Source organism: Emys orbicularis, chromosome 11 (genome assembly GCF_028017835.1).
Source record: "Emys orbicularis isolate rEmyOrb1 chromosome 11, rEmyOrb1.hap1, whole genome shotgun sequence".
NCBI lineage: Eukaryota > Metazoa > Chordata > Testudines > Emydidae > Emys > Emys orbicularis.
In genome coordinates this window covers 6,529,997-6,552,011 of record NC_088693.1, presented here as the reverse complement: position 1 = coordinate 6,552,011, position 22,015 = coordinate 6,529,997, and the positions used below count along the sequence as shown (strand labels likewise).

At 43.6% G+C, this 22,015-nt stretch overlaps 1 protein-coding gene across 1 annotated transcript in view; it reads left to right on the top strand.

Annotated features, from left to right (window-relative positions):
* CNTNAP5 (contactin associated protein family member 5) overlaps positions 1 to 22,015 on the top strand; it is a 433,878-nt gene that overhangs the window by 255,960 nt on the left and 155,903 nt on the right. Inside the window, exon 11 of the mRNA XM_065413114.1 lies at positions 18,713 to 18,819. Within this exon, the coding sequence (XP_065269186.1) occupies positions 18,713 to 18,819 (107 nt within the window). The remainder of the gene's footprint in view (positions 1 to 18,712; positions 18,820 to 22,015) is intronic.

Here is a 22,015-nt window from a genome sequence, read left to right as displayed (position 1 = left end):
ATATTTTGCAAAGCTTATGAAGAATTCTTGATCCTGGCCAGTGGTCTCTGGGAAAGGGCATGGAAGGGGTCAGCACTTCAATAACAAGAAGCTTCTCACTCAGCAGGATGAGGAATTACAGCAGCGTCTCGCACGGCAGTAAGTCAAGTGCACTGGCCCCGGAGGCAGCAGTCAAGTGACAGGCTGGCCTCCCCTGTCATTATTTTTCACACTGATGGAAAGCTGTAGACTGACATCCCTGGGGCCTGAAGACCCTTCCGCCGCCTTTGAGCAGGTGCAACACCTGCAGTGGCAGCGGAAGCCTCCCCTTGTGCATGCATCTTTGCAAACCAGTGAGCCTCAACCACCATCTCGGGGGACCAGAGCTAGCACTGAGAGGGCAAGTTCCACCTCTCTGCCCCATTCCCCTTGGACTTCTTGGCAGAGAGTGCCCATGAGACTTCTAATTAGCACCTGTTGTGCTCTGCCTTAGAAGATTCATTTCAGTCGCTACTGATCTAGACCACTTCGTTTGGTGACCTACAGATTCCTCGTCCTGTTGTCAATCCCTTGATCTATGCCACTTTTCCTTAGCATTAGTATTTATTTAGTATCCTAGTAATAATAGTTAATAATAATATCAACTCTTATGTAGTACCAAGAGGCCCCAGTTGAGGATCAGGACCCCATAGTGCTAGGTGTCATCAAAAGAGTTTATAATCTTAGTTTATGACACAGTGTTGTTGGTGGATAAAACGGAAGGGTGCAGGGGAGAAACCAGGTAATTGGGAAATGAGCAAGTTTTGCATGGTAAGCAGGAGTCAGAGCTCACTGCCTGCCTAGCTGTGGTCACTCTGCCCCATGTGCCCATACAGACCTTCAAGCATGAAGGACAAAGAAGAGGCTCTTTTGAGTCCTTAGTTGCCTGTATGTACAAAAGCACAGAGGGGAAGTAGATGGCTAGGTTTTAGATTTCCCCTCCAGGAGGATCTGTGGCTTGTTGTTATGGCTATGCGATCTGAAGTATCAGTGCGACTAATGCTACTCTGCAGGAGAGGAGGGAGAAGGGGCTAAGCATGTGTTAAAATTCTTTCAGGAAGCCGCCGAGAATTGTGCTGTGTATCACCCCACCCCCATGGGAAGGCTCGTTTGAAAAGTGCAGCTCTCAGACACTGCTGGGAGATGTCCTGGCCACGAGGCATGGGCCAGCCAGCCCGAGCTGCTTCTCGTGATTTCATGCTTGTTACCTTGAGTCCTCTCCAATGGCTCTGTCTTGGTGGGCGTCTGGTAAAAGCCAGAACTCCTGCACTTTTATTTCAAGTTTTCTTCAACCAATTGGCCACTTTCCTAACTTGACTCTGAATCATGAATTCCCCATTTCTACAAATGCAATAAATCTGTGCTCATCCCCCAGCGTCCTCTAATTAAAATGCTAAAGGATGAAGTGCAAATCCAGTCAGATGTGGTCATCGGGTCCTGCTGTGGCCTGGGTATCTCCTTGGTTGGTCCTTCAGAGGCAGGGTTGTGTGAAGTGATCATAGCAAGCAGGCCCCCTGGGCTCCATTCTGGTCACTGAGGCACTGTAATCTTGGGCACATTACAAGCCTGGTCTGCAAAATGCATGTGACACCTACCTGATAGGAGTATTGGGAGACTCCATTCATTGATGTTTGTAAAGAGCCTTGAGGCTCACAATGAGAAAGTGCTATAGAAGGTATGCTTGGTCCTGCCGCAGCACAGGGGGCTGGACTGGATGGCCTGAAAGCCCCTACCAGCCCTACATTTCTAGAATTCTATAAGTGCACACAACATTGGTCCATATTCTCCTCTGACTCATACCAGTGTAAATCAGGAATAACACCATTTATGTCCAAGAGTGGTGTAACTTGTTTTGTAACCTTAGGTAACGCTCCGTGCCTTCATCTCACCATTTGCACAGTGAGGACTGTAATATTTCTGCATATCATAAAATACTTTGTGATGATCATTGTAGGAAAGGCGCGATGTAAGTGCTAATTATTGTTTACGTACGGTCTACTTTCCTCCACACAGGGCCGTGGAGAGGAGGAGTACAGGTGTGCATATATGCAAATATTGTCATCTCTCTCTCTAGTGGGAAATGAAGGCTGAGGCAAATTCCGGCAACTGCTTATTAAACATTATAAAATGGTTAGAAAAATAAATATGCAGAGGCTGAGAACTTGGCCGTGTCGTTGATTAGCTTTGGGATTTCCAGCTTGGCGATTGGCTGACAGTGTCAGCTATTGGGACTAGAAATGCTAGCTGTAAGCCGAAGGCAGAACTGGTTGGCTGCCGTGGCTGGCACCGGGCGCAGAGAATAGGTGTTGGATCATGGACACATACAAGATGTTGCTGCTGAAGTGCTGCCCTGGATGGTAGAAAAATGTGCGATTAAAATCCACAAACCTTGGCTGGTTGAAGCAGGTCTGGAAATGCTGCAGAATTCCAGCCTTTCACCATATGGCACAGATGCTCTGTTTGGTCTTAGGAAGCCCCTGTCGGCTCATGCAGCAGGCGGGATGCTTAGAATAGAGAAATGAGCCCCGCAGGGCGGTCTGCAGCTCAGACTCGTCTCAGGCACTCGCTGTGTCTCCCATTTGATGCACTGGGACCCAGAGAGCTAATGCTTATTTGGGGAATATATTCAGGGCGGCAAACCTTGCCTTGGGAATTGGTCCTGCTTTGAGCAGGGGGTTGGACTAGATGACCTCCTGAGGTCCCGTCCAACCCTGATATTCTATGACTCTATGATTCATGGGTGTGGCAGGGAGAACACGGAGGGAGGTAAGACCCGGGGATCGCTGCATGGCTCCTCTTTTCCCGTTCTCCCGCTCCAGCAGAAAGGCTGCACAAGGCGCCTGGAGATGCTCCATTACAGTAGCCTATGGTGAATACTTCTATGGCTGCTACATGAGGAGGGTGGGAGTGGGGCTTTGATTCCTTTGCCTTGTCACCTCTCATAGGTGCCCAGAAGACTGGCTGCTCCAGACAGGCTCTGGGCAGAGGTTGTGCCCCATAACCGATCATGATACAATAATCATACTTTTATCAATCGGCCTGAGGCCTCTGCAAATGCCTTCCCCTACCCCACTATTCTGCCTCATTTGAGATCTGAGGGGATGCTTGAGTTGCCTGCTGGCAGAGCGTTCTCCATCACGGCCCCTCCTCTGGAATTATCTCCTTCCTGCCATGGCCCAGGTGGGAAGTAGCTTGCACCAGAGGACCTTCTGAAGCCTGTCTGTGTGAGCAGGCATTGGCAGAGGACTAGGGCTGGTGAGGGGAGTAGGCAAGTGTAGTGGGTGGGGATTTTGAACCCCTTCTGTTCGGCGAGTAGGTGAGACAAGGCAGGGTTGGGGAAGGGGGAGAAATGCTGCTGCTTTTGGTCATTTATGGTTTGTAACACATGTTCCTGGGTTTTTAAATGCACGTTAAGGGCTTACTGGGTTGGAGTTCTGTAAAGATCAAGATTGGAATTAATGAATGGATAGACCATTGTAATCCGATTACTGCTCTTCCTAATGCTGTGTCCTTCATGATGCTTCTTTGACACGAGTTGTCCTCTGCATGTTTAAATATGATTGGCACCTCCCCTTACTAAGTCAAGTGTTGATAGTGCCTATCAAGGGCCCCACAGTGATCTCAAGTTCTCTAAAACAACAAAAAAATGGATGTTGGTCAGAGCCACCTTGGCAGAAGGTGGAACTTCTTGCAGGACGTCCCAGGAGTTCCAATTCCCTGAGCCTTGTGAACAGGAATGCAAACTCGGCTCTGCGTGTCTCACTATCTGCTCTATTGATCCTGACATTTCGAACAAGCCCATCACCGTGGTATCATCGCTTCAGTATCCCACCCTGCCTGGCAGTCAGATGGAAGCTCACACTAAGCATTGTCATTCTTATTAAATCAAGATTCAGCTGCTTATTCTGAGTCTCCTAATAAATACAAATGGAGAGAACAGTGTGTGGTATAAATAGCACTCAGCATGAAGGGATTGAAGTTAACATCTTAACTCATTAGAGATGACCGTATAGAGCTGATTCATGGGTCTGCTTCCCTCTGCTACTCAGAAGTTATGCAGTATTAATAAGTGCAAATCAATTGTGTACTTATTTTCCCTACCCCTTTCACATGCTGTTTATTCTCACTCTATATGAAAAGCCTCCAAAGCATCTTCTAAAGAAGTCTGCTTAATGTGATATTTTTCTTGCTGAATGGAGCTGACCTTTCAAATTCAGCTTTTTTCTCATCATCTTCCTAGATCTGCTAAACACGTTTTGTTCTTTTTTAAAAAAAAAAAAATTAGTTCCTGACTGTTCTTCCCCCTTTCCCCCCCCCCACCTTATGGTATTGAACTTGTATTGCTTGCATGTGTCAAACAGCAGAAAAAGGACCTTGGGGAAATTAGATGCTATTGCAGGTAAAAGAGGTTGGGATAAATCCACTGAAAACACAACCATCTATATGCACTTGCCAGCTCTTCTCTTGAAGATTTAATTTATGGCCTACAGCAGATTCCAAACTTCATATGATTTATTTTTTTAAGCTGACCACAAAAACAAGAGAATATTCTAGCTAATTATGCCCAATATGTTTCAGCTTTATTTGCTTTATAGTGAATTAAAATTCCTGGCTGGGACTGAAGAAGCAAATATTTAATATTGCATTTGCCCCCAAATAAATAACCTGCAGTATGTTGTGGATGGAATCTGAGAAGGAATCCTATTTCATATCCATTCTAATTCTAGGTAGTGTTCCCATTTTCAGTGTTTAATATCTTTTCCCCCGAGGCCTCAGTTGCTCACTTCCATTTCATGCACTGGATTATTTTCTTTCTGGAAAAAAAAAATCCTTTCATATTTTTCTTATTTTTCATTGCTTGTTTGGTAATTAATTGGGCTCTCATTAGAAATACTCTCCTATAATTGGGTGCACTCCGGGCCAGCCAGAAACGCAAGGAGGCGTAGTCAGGAATATTTATCCTGCTTCCACACACTCCTGATCGGTGCTAAATCTGTATGTGACCACTGTAGCCTACTCTTATCTCTGTTATGAATTGAACCAGAACACTAGAATTGAACACCTTCTAGGTTCTGCCCCTAGAATCTGCCCCGTTCTTTGAGGCAGTACAGTCTCAGGGTGCTATTCCCCCCTCTGCTGGGTGACCTCTGAGTTCCTCTCCCACCCTTTGACTTTGTTGCCTGTTTAGACTGTCAAGTATCAGGGGGTAGCCGTGTTAGTCTGTATCTACAAAAACAACAAGGAGTCTGGTGGCACCTTAAAGACTAACAGATTTATTTGGGCATAAGCTTTCGTGGGTAAAAACCTCACTTTGTCAGGCAGAAGTGCCACTGGCACTAACTGATAATTATAGGCTTGCCTCTGCCCAGCCCTTGAAAGGAATAAGCGACACACACCTATCCCTTCATCCTCATGGCTGCCCCGGGTGCTGGGTAGCCGCCTAGTCTACCCGCAATTCACCCAACGGGAAGCCCGCACACATGTACCGCTCAAAGGCTCCCTAACAGGCATGGCACGAAGACAAGGCCGCAAGGTAAGAATGGAACGCCAGGGGGCGCGACGCTAGCCCTACCTGCTAGCCGGGATGCCACGTCCTCCCGCTGACCCGCAAGGGACCTGGGATTGTCTCAAGCACACGCAGCACAATGTTGGCACCCAGCTCTGATTCCCACCCAGAATAGGGGCGGTGGTGCAATGGAAAACATGTTCGCGGCCTCCTGCCTGCCTTCAAAGGGGCCTTTTCAACCACAACATTTTCTCAGTCCATTCCCCTTCCCCTTCGTCAATAATTGACACATTCCCGCTCGTACCCTTTCCGACCCGACTCGGCCTCCCACGCCTACCTCAGGAAAAACAAACACAAAGAGACTGGTTGTTTAGACTGTAAACTCCTCAGGGCTGGAGCCCTCTGTTTGTACAGCACCTAGCACCTTCCTTACATTTTATTCTGAATTTTTTGTGTGAAATATTGTACTGGACATTTTTGGATGTTTGGATATTTTTTAAACCTACTTTTTTTTGGTTACGTGCCCTCCCTTTCTCCATATTTCTGTTTTTCTGCTGAAAAGGGGACGTGGCTGGAATGGTGGGAGAGGGTGAAGAAAAAATCCCAAACTTGCAATGTTTTCAGTGTTGGGGAGTTTGGTGGGGTGGAAGGATCCAGGGGAAATATGCAAAGATTTGAAAGAGAGATTGTTTCCCCATGACATTCTCTTCTTTTTAAAGCCAGTATTCAATGAAAGAAAAAAACTGACCCTCTTCTAATACATATGAACAATTTAGACTTGATGTGAATGAGAACTATTTGAGACACTCCCTTTTGGGTGTAGCTCTCCTAGACCAGACTGATTGCCCTTCTATGGCAGCAGGACTGGAGGGGAAGAAAATTAGCAACCCATTTACACTCCCTGAGCCTGGAAATTAGAGCCCAGCTTTTGTTTGGGACTGGGCCATTCAGAAGGACAGCCCTAAACCTGCTCCCTATCTGCTGTAATATTGAAAACCCCTTGCTTAATGCAGCTAATGACGGAACTTCTCTGTCTGATAACTCACAGGATGACTGACAAGGAAGCATAGCAAACCCCAGTAGTGGCATTGCCAGCTGTTTCACTGTTAAATGCTCCTTCTGTGATAATTATCCATCAAGAATATGTTTATTTGTGAAGAGCAGGGCCATTGTGAAATTAGGCTATTACGGGGGAACAACACGCAACGGGCCAACTCTGTGAGTGGGCTAGGGGAGAAGTTGCCTACCCTTGGCCCCAGAGTATCAATGGACAAAGGGCAATGTTTGATGTCTTAGGCTTTTGCCAGGGTCCTGCACCTACTCCTTGGACACTGTCTAGGAGGGGAGATGAAAATAAAAATATATTTTTGAAATTCTATTTAAAATTAGGCCAACTTGTGTTCCGGCCTAAACTTACTATCATCCATTAAAATAATTGAAATGAATTAAAATATATATTCAAACAGTACATGTTTTCTGCCAAAGTTTTAAAGAAAGTCAAGCCACTGACCCAGTGGAAGTCACTGGTTGACCACCTGGAATCAGATTCTAAACTAACTTTTAACAGCAGTAGCCTCTTCTGCAGGTACAGAGAGAATATTTGCTTCACTTTAGTTCATTTGGCCAGTTTGGTTCAATGACTGGACCATCTCAAAGTTGAGACATCAATTGGGAGTTGAAAAAGCAGGAAAGCTTATTTTTCCTCATTCCAAGCAATGATGAAAAGCAGGGTGTGGCAGGATGAAATCTATTAGGTCTAGAATCCCAAAGGACATGGTGAACAGAAACAATCTGTTCAATTCACTAACTACATATAATACTTCATTTGTTTAATGAATCAGTTAGTTTTCAATGCAAACCATGTTTTGATAGACTTACTCTTTTTGTTTCCAGCACGCTTTAGGTAGTTTTATTTAACTAATAGAAACAATTTTAAAATGCTGTTTTTGTGCCTTTTTAAATGAACTCCAATTTCCATCCAAATGCAGCATAACACAAATCACAAGTAAAAAGTAAATCACCATCTACTAAATAAGAAATGCATCATTCATCATTTCCCAGCATAAAAAAGTAAAAAGAATCTGAATACATTTGTTACACTGTATTTATAGACCTTTATTTAAGCAATTATATAGCTTATCCCCCTGATTAGCAAAAAGAAGTACCAAATTATACCAATCAATGAGACTCAATCTTTCTATAGGAAAATAACTAAAAAGGTACAAGTGAAAAACAAGATTAAAATCAATTATTTAAATCAAGATTTCCTGCTTGCTAATTAAAATCTTTTTGATTAAAATCAATTCGCCCTGCTGCCTAGTGCTGATATCTGGAACTGGAAGGAACACTTGCTAAATATTTTGCCTGTCTTTGCTTTATGCAGGCATCACAGACTCTAAGAACAATGAATAAGGACAATGTATATTGCAATGCCCAATAGACATAACCTAATTCAGAGCAGAATAAAGTCAGGTTGCAGGGCAGCCCCATCCTATTCGGTTCAGGCTCTTATGCCACACTCAACACTGTGGCATCTGAACTCCATTTTGGTGTTCTGAAGTAGCCTTTTTCTTTACCAGAAAAACTGGCTGTGGGTTTTTTTAGTCTCAAGAAAGAATGTTTTAAGAACATAAAAACCGCCATAATGGGTCAGACCAATTTTCCATAAGAACATAAGAAAGGCCGTACTGGGTCAGACCAAAGGTCCATCTAGCCCAGTATCTGTCTACCGACAGTGGCCAATGCCAGGTGCCCCAGAGGGAGTGAACCTAACAGGCAATGATCAAGTGATCTCTCTCCTGCCATCCATCTCCATCCTCTGACGAACAGAGGCTAGGAACACCATTCTTACCCATCCTGGCTAATAGCCATTTATGGACTTAGCCACCATGAATTTATCCAGTCCCCTTTTAAACATTGTTATAGTCCTAGCCTTCACAACCTCCTCAGGTAAGGAGTTCCACAAGTTGACTGTGCGCTGCGTGAAGAAGAACTTCCTTTTATTTGTTTTAAACCTGCTGCCTATTAATTTCTTTTGGTGACCCCTAGTTCTTGTATTATGGGAATAAGTAAATAACTTTTCCTTATCCACTTTCTCAACATCACTCATGATTTTATATACCTCTATCATGTCCCCCCTTAGTCTTCTCTTTTCCAAACTGAAGAGTCCTAGCCTCTTTAATCTTTCCTCATATGGGACCCTCTCTAAACCCTTAATCATTTTAGTTGCTCTTTTCTGAACCTTTTCTAGTGCTAGAATATCTTTTTTGAGGTGAGGAGACCACATCTGTACACAGTATTCGAGATGTGGGCGAACCATGGATTTATATAAGGGCAATAATATATTCTCAGTCTTATTCTCTATCCCCTTTTTAATGATTCCTAACATCCTGTTTGCTTTTTTGACCGCCTCTGCACACTGCGTGGACATCTTTAGAGAACTATCCACGATGACGCCAAGATCTTTTTCCTGACTCGTTGTAGCTAAATTAGCCCCCATCATGTTGTATGTATAGTTGGGGTTATTTTTTCCAATGTGCATTACTTTACATTTATCCACATTAAATTTCATTTGCCATTTTGTTGCCCAATCACTTAGTTTTGTGAGATCTTTTTGAAGTTCTTCACAATCTGCTTTGGTCTTAACTATCTTGAGTAGTTTAGTATCATCTGCAAACTTTGCCACCTCACTGTTTACCCCTTTCTCCAGATCATTTATGAATAAATTGAATAGGATAGGTCCTAGGACTGACCCTTGGGGAACACCACTAGTTACCCCTCTCCATTCTGAGAATTTACCATTAATTCCTACCCTTTGTTCCCTGTCCTTTAACCAGTTCTCAATCCATGAAAGGACCTTCCCTTTTATCCCATGACAGCTTAATTTACGTAAGAGCCTTTGGTGAGGGACCTTGTCAAAGGCTTTCTGGAAATCTAAGTACACTATGTCCACCGGATCCCCCTTGTCCACATGTTTGTTGACCCCTTCAAAGAACTCTAATAGATTAGTAAGACACGATTTCCCTTTACAGAAACCATGTTGACTATTGCTCAAGAGTTTATGTTTTTCTATGTGTCTGACAATTTTGTTCTTTACTATTGTTTCAACTAATTTGCCCGGTACCGACGTTAGACTTACCGGTCTGTAATTGCCCAGTATCCTGTCTTCTGACAGTGGCCAATGCCAGGTGCTTCAGAGGGAATGAACAGAACAGGACAATTACTGAGTGATCCATCCCCTCTTGGCCAGTCCCAGTCTCTGGCAGTTGGAGGTTTAGGGACACCCACAGTGTGGGGTAGTATCCCTGATCATCCTGTCTAATAGCCATTGATGGACCTATCCTCCATGAACTTATTTAATTCATTTTCTAATTCATTTAATTAATTCATTCAGTTACACTTTTGGCCTTCACAACATCCCCTGGCAACCAATTCCACAGGCTGACTGTGCGTTGCGTGAAGAAGTACTTCCTGACGTTTGTTTTAAATCTGTTGCCTCTTAATTTCATCGGGTGACCTCTAGTTCTTGTGTTATCTGAAGGGGTAAATAACACTTCCTTATTCACTTTCTCCACACCAGTCATGATTTTATAGACCTCTATTCTATCCCCCCTTAGTCTTCTCTTTTCTGGGCTGAACAGTCCCAGTTTTTTTAGTCTTGCCTGGTATGGAAGCTGTTCCACCCCCCTCTCCACCCCCCCCCCCCAATCATTTCTTGTTGCTCTTCTCTGTACCTTTTCCAATTCTTTTTGATATGGGGCAACCAGAACTCCATGTACTATTCAAGATTGTGACAAATTCCAATCTCATTACCCCAATATAATTCCAGGGTCATTGAGATCAAGCAAGCAGACACATGAAATATGCTTAACAATTGCGACTACCAGTAATTTTAGGGGTAATGCGAGAAGAATGATCTCTTCAACAACGCTTGTGATTCTGATGCAGCTGCTCTGTTTGGTTCTTTCCATAAAACTTGTGACGCCATTGCTGTTCGCCCATTGGCTTTGGTGTGGAGAGTGGGTCTCCTGATAGCTGGCAGTGTTTCTGCTTCTGCTTCCACTGCTTAGTTTGAACACTTGTAGCCTAAGAGGCAACTCCGCAAAACTTTTCAACCAGCTGTTTTGTAGTAGTGGGGTGACTTGACCACCTCTTGGGGTCTGACTCTTCAGCTCTGAGCTTCTAAGGCAATATCGGAGGGTGCAGAGTGGTGTTCCCTTTACTGGAATTGCTTGGACATCCAACATTCACATAACAAGCACTCTCCTAGTACACTGGTCAGCCCTATACAGATGCATGTCGTTGTAATGCCCTGTTCTTTCTATTTATTTACTAGGTCCTTGCAGATGAATTCCCTGAGTTTGCCTTGCAAAATGTTGAATTCTAACTCGAGAATGGTTTATGTATCTCTTATTTATTTACAGACTCTCCCCGTGTTACGCACACCCGATTTACGCAAATTCACACTTACGGAAAAAGTTCTGTAAGCTAGAAAGTTTTTTTGTTTTTTTTTAACGTAATGGTCGTCGGGTATACGTTCCTGACTTGTACAAAATTCGAGTTACACAAGGTGTTCCGGAACAGAACACTTGCGTAAGTCAGGAAGCATCTGTATTTATATAAATTTAATTCTTAAACTCTGGGTGCATTTAGTGTTAACAATGCAAATTTTAACAACAAAAATTAAACCTTAAAAACATGCCTGCGAGGTAATGGGCTCTGTTCCTTCCCCTGCAGAACAGCTCCATTCCACCATCCTGCCCCCCCGCCACCATGAAAGACCTGAGAAACCATATGAATCTTACAGTATGTCCTGCGGGTCACCAAATCTAGGCTTTCTCTGTGTAGGTATGTGGTATCACCAAGGTATCTGAGCTTGGACCGAGAAGGATAGAGATTAGAGCTGGTTGAAATATGGACACAGTAATGTAATAAGAAAATTCAGCATTTCAAACCTTTTACAATTTCACAGGAATCAAAATGAAACATTTTTTCCCAAAATTTTCATGGAATATTTTTGGAAAAAAATTGAAATTTCATATTGTTTGTTTTCCTTTTTCTTCTTCTTTCTGTCTGTCTGTCTGTCTTTCTGTCTTTCTTTCTTGTGCCACTGAGTGTAATGGAAAGAATTGAAGGCCAAGATATCCTGCTTTCATTTTTCATTTTGGTACTCTGTATCTTTTCAAAACGTCCTCCGTTTTGGGAAAAGAAAGCGTTGGCAAAAAGGAAAGAATCTCTGGCACTCCAGTTCTTCCAAAGTTGAGCACATTCTGAAAAGTTAGAGTGGCAAAAATAAAACTGGAAAAAGAAATGAAAAAGTGTGTGTGCAGGAGGGGGAGGAGAAAAAAACAAACCAAAGCTAAGGTATCATTCATTCTATTGCAGTCAACACCAAAATGTGGGGAGGGGGGGAAGGGGCATAGAATGAAGGAAGAGGATAAAAGAGGAGATACAACAAACCTGAAAATTCAAAATTTCAATGTTTGAAAATATGTTAAATTTCAAGAAAAATAACAGAAAAATTCAAAACAGAAAAGTCTTTTCTCAAAGTTTTAAGTTTAGAAAAAATGTCCATATTTCATGGGGAGGGGGGGAAGTTATGACCAGCTGTAATAGTTCCAGTGTTAAGGACCACTTTTGCCAATGAAGCACTCATTTTGAAATCCTTAGATCGTCTGACACTGTACTTTCCAAGTCCTTGATTGTTCTGATTAACTTGTGTAATCTGCAACTTGCTCTGTCCAATGAGACCTCTAAAAAAGGGAGATCTTTCTGTACTTCATGGACAGTAAAACTCTCTTGGTGCTTTTTTCAAAGGTTGGGGCTTATCTCCAGAATCTGTACCTGAAAGTTCCCCATCTCTGGACTGTTGAGCTCACGAGCCAGCAGGCTCCCTCCCTCCATTTTAGAACCGGAAGGTGTACGAATACCATACACTCAATTATACCTTTTAGTCAGTTAAAAGCTCAGGAAGGGGAGCCAGAGGACCTATGTTCTGTTCCAGCCACAGACTTTTTTGGGCCTTGGGCCAGTCACTTTCTCGCCTTCAGCTGAGTAGAATTACTGACTTACCTCACAGGGGGGTTCTGAGTCATTAATGTTTAGAAAGTGGTCTAAGATCATTGGATGGAAAGTTCTGTTGGCACAATTCTCAGCTTGTGTCCGTTGGCCCAGCTCCATTCATAGAATCATAGAATATCAGGGTTGGAAGGGACCTCAGGAGGTCATCTAGTCCAACCCCCTGCTCAAAGCAGGACTAATCCCCAACTATTTTTTTTTCCTCAGGTCCCTAAATGGCCCCCTCAAGGATTGAACTCACAACCCTGGGTTTAGCGGGCCAATGCTCAAACCACTGAGCTCTCCCTCCTCCCCCGTAGTTCATTTCAACAGAATTACATCCATGTATGGCAGCTGAGGATGTGGCTCAGAATATATAATAATTAATATTAAATTGTTTTATTTGTGTGTGCGTGCTAATATTGTTATGTATTTTTTTAAAATTATATCTGTACTCACTCTCTCATGTTACCTAGGAAGGTTGTGGAATCCCTGTCACTGGAAGTTTTAAGAAGAGGTTAGACAAACACCTGTCAGGGATGGTCTAGATATACTTAACGTTGCCTCAGCGCAGGGAGATGGAGTAGATGACCTCTTGAGGTCCCTACATTTCTATGAGTCTATGTATTTAGGGAGAAAGAACGAGCATAGATTTAATTTTAGAAATACCTTGATTTGGATGTTTTCATCTTCCTTTCTACATGATTCTTGCCTTGGGATTTTTTATTGCATTTGTAGGATTAGTTTAGGCACTTATTTAAGTGCCTCAAAGTAGAGAGAATCTGTGGAACTTTAGTACTGGACTGCTCCTTTTTTCTATTTCCCCCTACAACTGGGGGGGGGGGGGGGCGGGAGGGACAGTGACTGGTGCATGTGTGATATCTTGTACTGACTGTGGGATATCACCCAGAGCCCATGAGGAGCTCAGTGAAAGCACTAGATTCATTTCATGCCAAATGCAACATCAAACACATGGATCTTCTTCAGTCTTTCCATTCAAGTCACTTTATCGTCATTATTCTTTGATCATTCCCATCAAAGGGGCCAAATTCTGCCCTCCCATGTGTGTGCAGGTCTCCCTTTGAAGTCAGAGGGAACCCCACACGTGCATTTTAGAGCAGGGTGTTTTACCCATAGATTGCTATTTCTCTTGTTCAGGCTATTCCTCCAATGACTGTATATTCCAGCTTGATTTTCCTTTAAATTCTGAGGCTTCTTCCAAAGAAGGAAATTACGCCTGACTGGCACAACATTGTTAACATCAATTGCCATGTGACGCCATGGTCCTGTGGTTATGGTGTAAGTCTGGGACTCAGGGAACCAGAGTTGGAGTCCTGTCTTTGCCACAGACTCCTCGTGAAATCATGGGCAAGTTTCTTAGTTTCTCGTCATCTGTAAAAATGGGGATAACCTTTCCTTTGTCTATTTGGATTGCAAACTCTTGGGGGCAGAGACTGTCTGTTACTAGGTTTATGTACAGGGCCTAGCATAATGGGGCTGTGATCTCAGTTGAAGCTTCTAGGCACTACCGCAATACAAATAATGATAAGTAGGCACTCTTGTAATACAAAAAGATAATGTAATTGGACCCAGGAATCTGGGACATTTGCGGAATTAGACATCCAATAATTTATCCGTCCCTTGATTAATTTTCATCATGGCTATTTCCTAATGTTGGCTTCGATGGCAATTAGGATAAATTAAACTTCTAATGAACACACAACTCCTGGACTAGAATGGGATTATGGTAATTCTTAGCATGGAGTTGTACAGAAATTGGTTTCAGAAGCTTTTAGAAGAGTTAGTTATCTGACCAAAAACGAGATCGATGCAGCTGGTGCTAATTAAAGCAAATAGACTAAAGAATGCAAACAGTCTAATTTTGAATTTATTAACAGCATTAAAGCCTATACAGACAATGCGACTTGCATTTTGAGCATTATTGGGGGAAGAAAAATGTGTCTTTAGAAAGTTGAAGGTCAGTTTTCATTTCCATTTGTCTTCTAAAGCATTTAAAGGAAAGCTGTTCTGTTAGAATATATGTGGCTAAGCATCAGACATGGACCTTTGGGAAACCTCAAATTACTAGTAATTAACTTTATTGCATGGGGTTAATTAATAAGAGGTAACTTAAATGGGCAGAAAATGTGTTCATCAGTTAATGATACAATTCTGTAAGTGATGATAACGATGCTAACACAGTACTGTGCTTAGCACTTCACATCTTTTAAGTGCTGCACAAGCAGTAAGTATTCTTTCCAACACCCCTTTGAGGTAGGTATTACTATCGCCGTCTTACAGGTGGCATAATTGACATGTACAAGCCTCCACGGAAGCAGGGGATACAAGGAGCATTCTGGTGCAGGGGCTAAGAAGGGGAAGGCGTGCGTCGCCAGAGGGAGGAAGCATGGCTAAGGTGGACAAATCTGCACCTTTGCAAGCCCAATGTGATCCACTGAAGCAGGAGTGAAACTTAAGGTAGCCTAATGGCTGCTCTAGCTTGTATTAGGGGTTGTCCCAGGGCCCCAGAGGACATAAGAACCGAGACAAATTCTGCCCCATGAAGCTGGCCAGAGATTTGAAATGTCTTATCCATTAGACGAGCCTGCCTTTCTAGGATGAAGTGGGGAGGGTGCAGATATATTTTTCAATTGAACTGTTGTTGATTTAAGGAATTTGCAGAAAAAAAGACATTAAAGAAGGGGAATAGACATTCGAGAGTCCTGTGTTCCGTTCCTGGAGATGCAGGTGACCTTGAGAAAGTCACTGCATCTCTCCATGTCTAAGCTTGCCTGTCTGTAAATAAGGATAGGAATGCTTGCTTCTCATGGGTGCTGGGAGGCATTTGTACAGTGCCTTGGGATCTTTCTGCGAAATGGCGTTGTACAAATGTCAAGCGACACTGATGGGCTCTGTCAGCCACTACACAGGGTACATATGTGAAGGGGACAGGACAGCAAGAGGCTGGATTTATGGCATTTGGGTAAAATTTTCAACAGCGCCTGAGTCCATGGAGAAAGTCAGTGGGACTAACTCAGCCACTTTGAAAATGCTTCCTCTTTATTCTTCCTTTGGGGCATCCAGGGTTCCTGTCTCCCATAAGAGGCAGGAGTCTGGCCGCTATCACCAGTGGAACCTTGAGATTTGTATGGATCTCTGTTGAGGTTCATGGCCAGCGACCCAGAGGTATTGTGCCTCTTCTCTGACTCCTAGTTCTCCACTTCCCCTATAGCCTGTTGGCAGGGCAACTCCTGCAGGAATCCCGCTGTCAATAAACACTGGTTGCTACCCCTGAATATGCTTTCAGGGGTGGGGCATTCCGACTTACAGAGAGGGGCAGCAGGTAAATGAATGTCAACAGTGTCCTTCACAGAGGTTAGGGGAATTGTCACAGAAAGCAGCTGTCCTCACTGTTCCATCCTTTCCCTGCTCCCTGCAACAGCATGGAGTCATCATTGGAGTCATCTTGCCGAGAGGTTTCTGTGGAGGATAGCAACACTGCCCACTTCCACAGCCTGTCATACCCGACCTCTAATATTTTCATCACCGCCATTAGCACACGCAGCAGGGAAGTGCATCTCATTATTATTAAAAATGACTACGGGTCGCTTTTAATTTGGCCATCAGGAACTTTCCACAGGGCATATTATCTCAGACAAGAGACTCTCTGGGTCAGATTCTCCCCTGCATCCAAACACAGGGCTGGAGGTGTCAGGGAGAGGGTTGCAGTTCCTGGATCTTGCAGGCTTCTCTTTGCTAGCTCTAGCCTCGCCATGAGTTGGAGCAGTCATGGGATTGCTCTAAACTATTCGGAAAGGGATAGATAATAAGACAGATGCCACGACATAAATCCATGGTATGTCCACACTTTGGATGCCGTGTGCAGTTCTCATCGCCCCATCTCAAAAAAAGATATATTAGAATTGGAAAAGGTACAGAGAAGGGCAACAAAAATGATTAGGGGTATGGAACAACTTCTGTACGAGGAGAGATTAAAAAGACTGGGACTGTTCAGCTTAGACTTGCCTGTTCATTCTTCCCTTTCGTGTTTCACTCTAGTGCAACTCAAAATTCACATTGCACTCTTCATTGTAAGGTGACACCCTTGTGTGCCGACGTGGTGGTGGTTTTGCAGAAACTGCGTTGGACCTAGAACACAGGTTCCCCCCTCCCCCCCCCGTTCCCTAAAAGCTGCTGTTCAGGCTCTTGGTGTTTGGATCAGCATGAGAATCAGGATCTAGATGGGCCTTGAACTCAAGTAGGGTTGATGTAAACGTACAAAGTGGAGCAATTGTAGAGACAACCGCTGCATGTGTTCTGCAAGTGTAACGCCGACAGACCCCAGTTGTCGGCAGGCGGGATCGAATCTGGGGCCTCGAGTTTAGTGAATGAGCCTCTACCATGTGAGCTAAAAGCCCACTGGCTGTTAGCTAAGCCTTTAGAGCAGAATCATTTTATCTCTCTCGCTACGTGATCTCAGTGCCACTAGATGGGACAGAACACCATACCCAGAAGGTGTGTGGGTTACACAAGCGTTTTGCATCTGGTACTTTTATGCTTAGTGACACCCTTGTCGAGGTATGAATATAAAGAGTGATTTGTTCGTCAGAGCCCTAGAGGAAGCAAGCTGGGCTCAGTTAAATAACCTGGTGGGATTGTTAGTAAATGATGACGCGAACCACAGGAAAAAAAACTGGCATGTGCCATCCCCACAGAGAAGCTGAGCATGCTCCCTCCTGCCCAGGGCTACAGCTGGTGTAAATCAGTGTAGCTCCATTGACTTCACTGCTGATTTACACCAGCTGAGGATCTGTCCTGTGGGAAAGAGCAAAGGGCCGGGCGATCACAGCACGGGAACAGATAATGCAGTTTTAGTGCATGTAGAGTGGATGGATTGTCTTTCTTTCCCATCTACTTCACAGGGTATGTCTTCGCTACCGGCCGGATCGGCAGGCAGCGATCGATCCAGCGGGGGTCGATTTATCGCGTCTAGTGTAGACGCGATAAATTGACCCCCCCCCCCCCCCCGAGCGCTCTCCCGTCGACTCCTGTACTCCAGCTCGGCGAGAGGCGCAGGCAGTCGATGGGGGAGCGGCAGCAGTCGACTCACTGTGGTGAAGACACCACAGTAAGTCAATCTAAGTACGTCAACTTCAGCTACGTGAATAACGTAGCTGAAGTTGCGTAACTTAGATCGATTCCCCCCCCCCCCCCCCCAGTGTAGACCAGGGCTAAGTGAATCACTGTATAAACAGGTTACTGACTCAAAAAACAAATATACAACATCAAGGAGATTATCCAATATACGGTAGGAAATAAGAACATTGGGGCAAGCTCTGCTTTCAGTTGCGCTGGTGTATCTCCATCCAAGTCAACGAAGTGACTCTGGTTTTACACCGGTGTAATGGAGATCAGAATTTCTTACTTCACTTTAGATTGGATTTGCCTCCCACAGTTTTTACTTCTATTCAATTCCCTTGCTGCATACTGTTATACCTCTTTCTTCTTTTAATAATCGCTTGGCAATAATGCTTTGGAGGAACACGAACTAAAATGAAGAGATGGGCAGAGATTACACAATTCATAAATACATTTTTTCCCTTTACTTTGAGGCGTATGTATTGTTTGTGCTTCCACAGTTGAAGTGCAGCTTAATTTGTATAGCTGCAAACCACATTAGACCAAAGGAGAAAGGCAGGGGACGGGGGAGGAAAGCCTTCTCTTTTGGGGAAAAAAAAAAAAAAGATCTTCTATAGCTTTTTCACCTGGTATTTGTTCTCCTTATCTGAGATCAGAATGAAAGTGGCATTTTGGTTTCTTAGGGACAGAAAACAAGCTGGGCATTTTGTTATCAGTAAGGGCTTCTCTTTGAATGTATTATGTGTGGTACAGGGTATTGGTTTTGAATGTTGTTGTTTTGAGTGGATCACAGATCAGAGGAAGAAATAAGTATTTCAGCCATTGTGTGAAGTGATGCAGTCCCAGAAAGCTTTCTGTGTGTGTGTGTGTGTGTGTGTGTGTGTGTGTGTGTGTGTGTGTGTGTGTGTGTCAGGGGGACGGGACACTTCCTTGCCTGTACTATCAATGCTGAAATGCTTAAAATTAATTGGCTTTTTTAACATCTCCAATTAGATGTTTGCCCAACTTCTGTGAACATGGAGGAAAATGCTCCCAGTCCTGGACCACCTTTTACTGTGATTGTAGCGAAATGGGTTACATGGGAGCAACCTGCCATAACTGTAAGTAAACCAGTTAAGCATACTTGGATAAGGCTGGCCTGATAGAGATTGTGGTGCTAAAGCGTAGAGGGAGTGCTTCGAGAAGTCATCTGTTATTACAGGAAGCAATAGACTGCGCTCAGACAGGATTGCAAAGGGTCAGCAGTTAGACTAGAAACAGCAAAGGAATCCATTACACAAACACACAAGTCTCTTGACACACTTGAAGAAGAATTTCTGGAGATAAATCAAAAGTCAAAGGACTCTCTTTCGTTCTCCTTTATCGTGTTTTCTCATCTCCTTCTTTTCAGCCGCCACCAAAGAATTGGGTTTCTTTTTCTAACTTGCTGTTTCTGTATTTTTCACATTTTACCGGTTCATCAAGATAGCTTGCTGTAGAAAAATGTGTGTGTGTATTTTTGAGGGACTGGTCATACCACTGCTATGTAGCAAGCTCATAATAGTGATAGGAACAGGTAGTGTGGTGAAGAGGGGGTGAAGTATGATGTCAGGTGTTCAGTACTTGTGCAAATGGTAACATGGCTGTGGGCTGCAGAGGATATGTTCTGTTAAATAATTTTTTTATTGTATATGGTTTTGTAACATCGTGTGTGTGGGGAGGCAACTTTAACTGTTTCACAACAAAGTTTTTACATATTAATATAACTGTATATTAATTATATCTGGTCAAAATTTATCAAATTACAATGTTCTGATGACATTTCAGAATTTAAAATACTGTACCAGGATAGCTACGTAGCTGATCAATTTTCTTTGTGCTTTTATTAGCTTTCAAATTTTGGAGTAAAAAAGGGAAACATTTAAAGACAATATTCCTAATTTGTTTCTCCGTTTTTTGCCCAGGTCTAATGTCCATTCATTAATAGACATACCAATAGGCATGTACACACACACACGCGCGCGCGCACACACACACACATCTCTGTGTATGTCCACCAAGGGGCTTGAGGGATAAAGCTTTTTACCTCCCTCTGTTGGTGCCAGGGGGAGAAGACAAGCTGGGCCATGCTTCATTTACAATTTTATTATCCACCACTCTGCCATGAAAATTTTGATAGGAGGTTTTTGACTCAGCCATAGATGTGTTCAATAGTCATATCAAGTCTACTCTTTCTGGCATAAGCTTCCCTCATAGCATCTTTCCCATATGTGAATATGAATTCTCTTCCTGTCTGCTGAGCCTGTTGTAAACATCTTATCTGCACTCCCCTTCAGCACAGATATCCGCAGAATGTACATGTAGGGCCTTTTCTTTTGTGTCTTCAAAAACAACAAGCAAACAAACAATAATTCAGTTCTTTGTTTTCCTTATCTTTCTTTCTCTCCAATACCACAATGGATTTTCTGTTCTGGAATTTGTTCCCGGTGTTCCAAGCTGGAGCAAGTAGGGGACAGATTCCACACTTTTCAGGCCTGCCTTTGTCAGGCCTGAACGCCTTTGAAACGAATGTGTTCCCCCAATTCACCTCCACATCCCTCCCTCTGTCTCGATCTCTGAGCAGCTACATTTCAGGGCTCCCAAGAGCAAGGCACAAGTGCTTTGCTTTATCATGACAGTCCTATATCCTGCTTGAGTGGGGGGAGGGATAGTTCAGTGGTTTGAGCATTGGCCTGCTAAACCCAGGGTTGGGAGTTCAATCCTTGAGGGGGCCACTTAGGGATGTGGGGCAAAATCAGTACTTGGTCCTGCTAGTGAAGGGAGGGGGCTGGACTCAATGACCTTTCAAGGTCCCTTCTAGTTCTAGGAGATAGGATATCTCCATTAATTTAATTTAGTGGTTCTCAGGTCGTCTTTCCATTCTCCTTTTCTCCTCTTCCAGCTCCTCCTTTGCCTTCACCCTCCAGCACTGCTCCTGTCAGGAGCAGGTTAGACATTCCTTGTTCTTTCATCCTGTCTGTCAAGGAGACCCACACGTGATCCTGGGTCTAGTGTGGGGTGCAGTAGCTTTTCAGCCAAGAGACTGGCACACAGCCCTGACCCAAACCTCAGTGGGGCAGGGACCGAACAGAATTGGTTGAAGTGACCTCCCCTTGCCAGAGAATTGGTTTGAATTCTAGGGAAATTGTGTGATCCCTGAGAAGGGTGATCAGATAGCAAGTATGAAAAATCGGGACACAGTATTGGTGTGTGTGTGTGTGTGGTGGTGGTGGGGTGGGGAGAAGAGGCGCCTATATAAGAAAAAGCCCCAAATATCGGGACTGTCCCTATAAAATCGGGACATCTAGTCACTCTATCCCTCAGGGTAATAAAAAGATCCCTTGTGATTGGCTATTAAGATGACATTGTGGTTAGATTAATTTTCAGCTGTCTGTGGAAATAACACATTCCTTATCAGATCAATAAATATGTATTTTAAAAAGGGACAATAAGCCATCTGTCATCCAGGCATATCACAGCAGAGTCTATATTAGTCCGTCAACAGCAGAGCTGTCAAAGCCAGTTTTCAGGAGTGGAGATTTCAGTTTTTGGCATTTAACATGACAATTGTTACCCTCACTCTTATAGTACAATCATTTCCATAATTTACTGCCTGCATTAAATCCGTCTGCTGTTAAAGCTAGGAGAGAAGGAACCTCCCTGATGCATATTGCTTTATTTGTTGTTGCTTACAAGGATGTTTAATCAAACACCCATCATTCTGAGCCTATGAGAGCAAATCTTGTGATGAAATTGTGTGATATGCCACATCTGCCATTAACTAAAGACTTCTTTAGTCCACCACAAGGTCGTCTGCCCTCACAGCACCCATTGTGGATAAGTTTACCAGGTGAGGGATTAATGGTAGAGGACACATGGGGAGCTTCATGGTCTGCAGAGAAAGTGACAAATAATTATCTTTTCTCAGAGCACACTCAGCATCAACCTGGGTTTGATTTACCACAAAGGCAATGGAGCCTTCTCAGTCGGTTTTGTATCAGACATGGAACTTGTGCTGCGGCAGAATTTCGGTGGTGTTTTAGAGACAGTCCGCTCTCTCAATGTGGGCAGCCAAAACCATGACACGCATTACACTAATTGAATCTATTTCCCCATGTTAAAATATCCTCACACCTTCTATGGGTCATCTCGATTATCACTTCAAAGGTTTTTTTCTCTCTCCTGCTGATGATAGCTCATCTCAATTGATTGGCCTCTTACAGTTGGTATGGCTACTTCCACCTTTTCATGTTCTCTGTATGTATAAATATCTTCTTT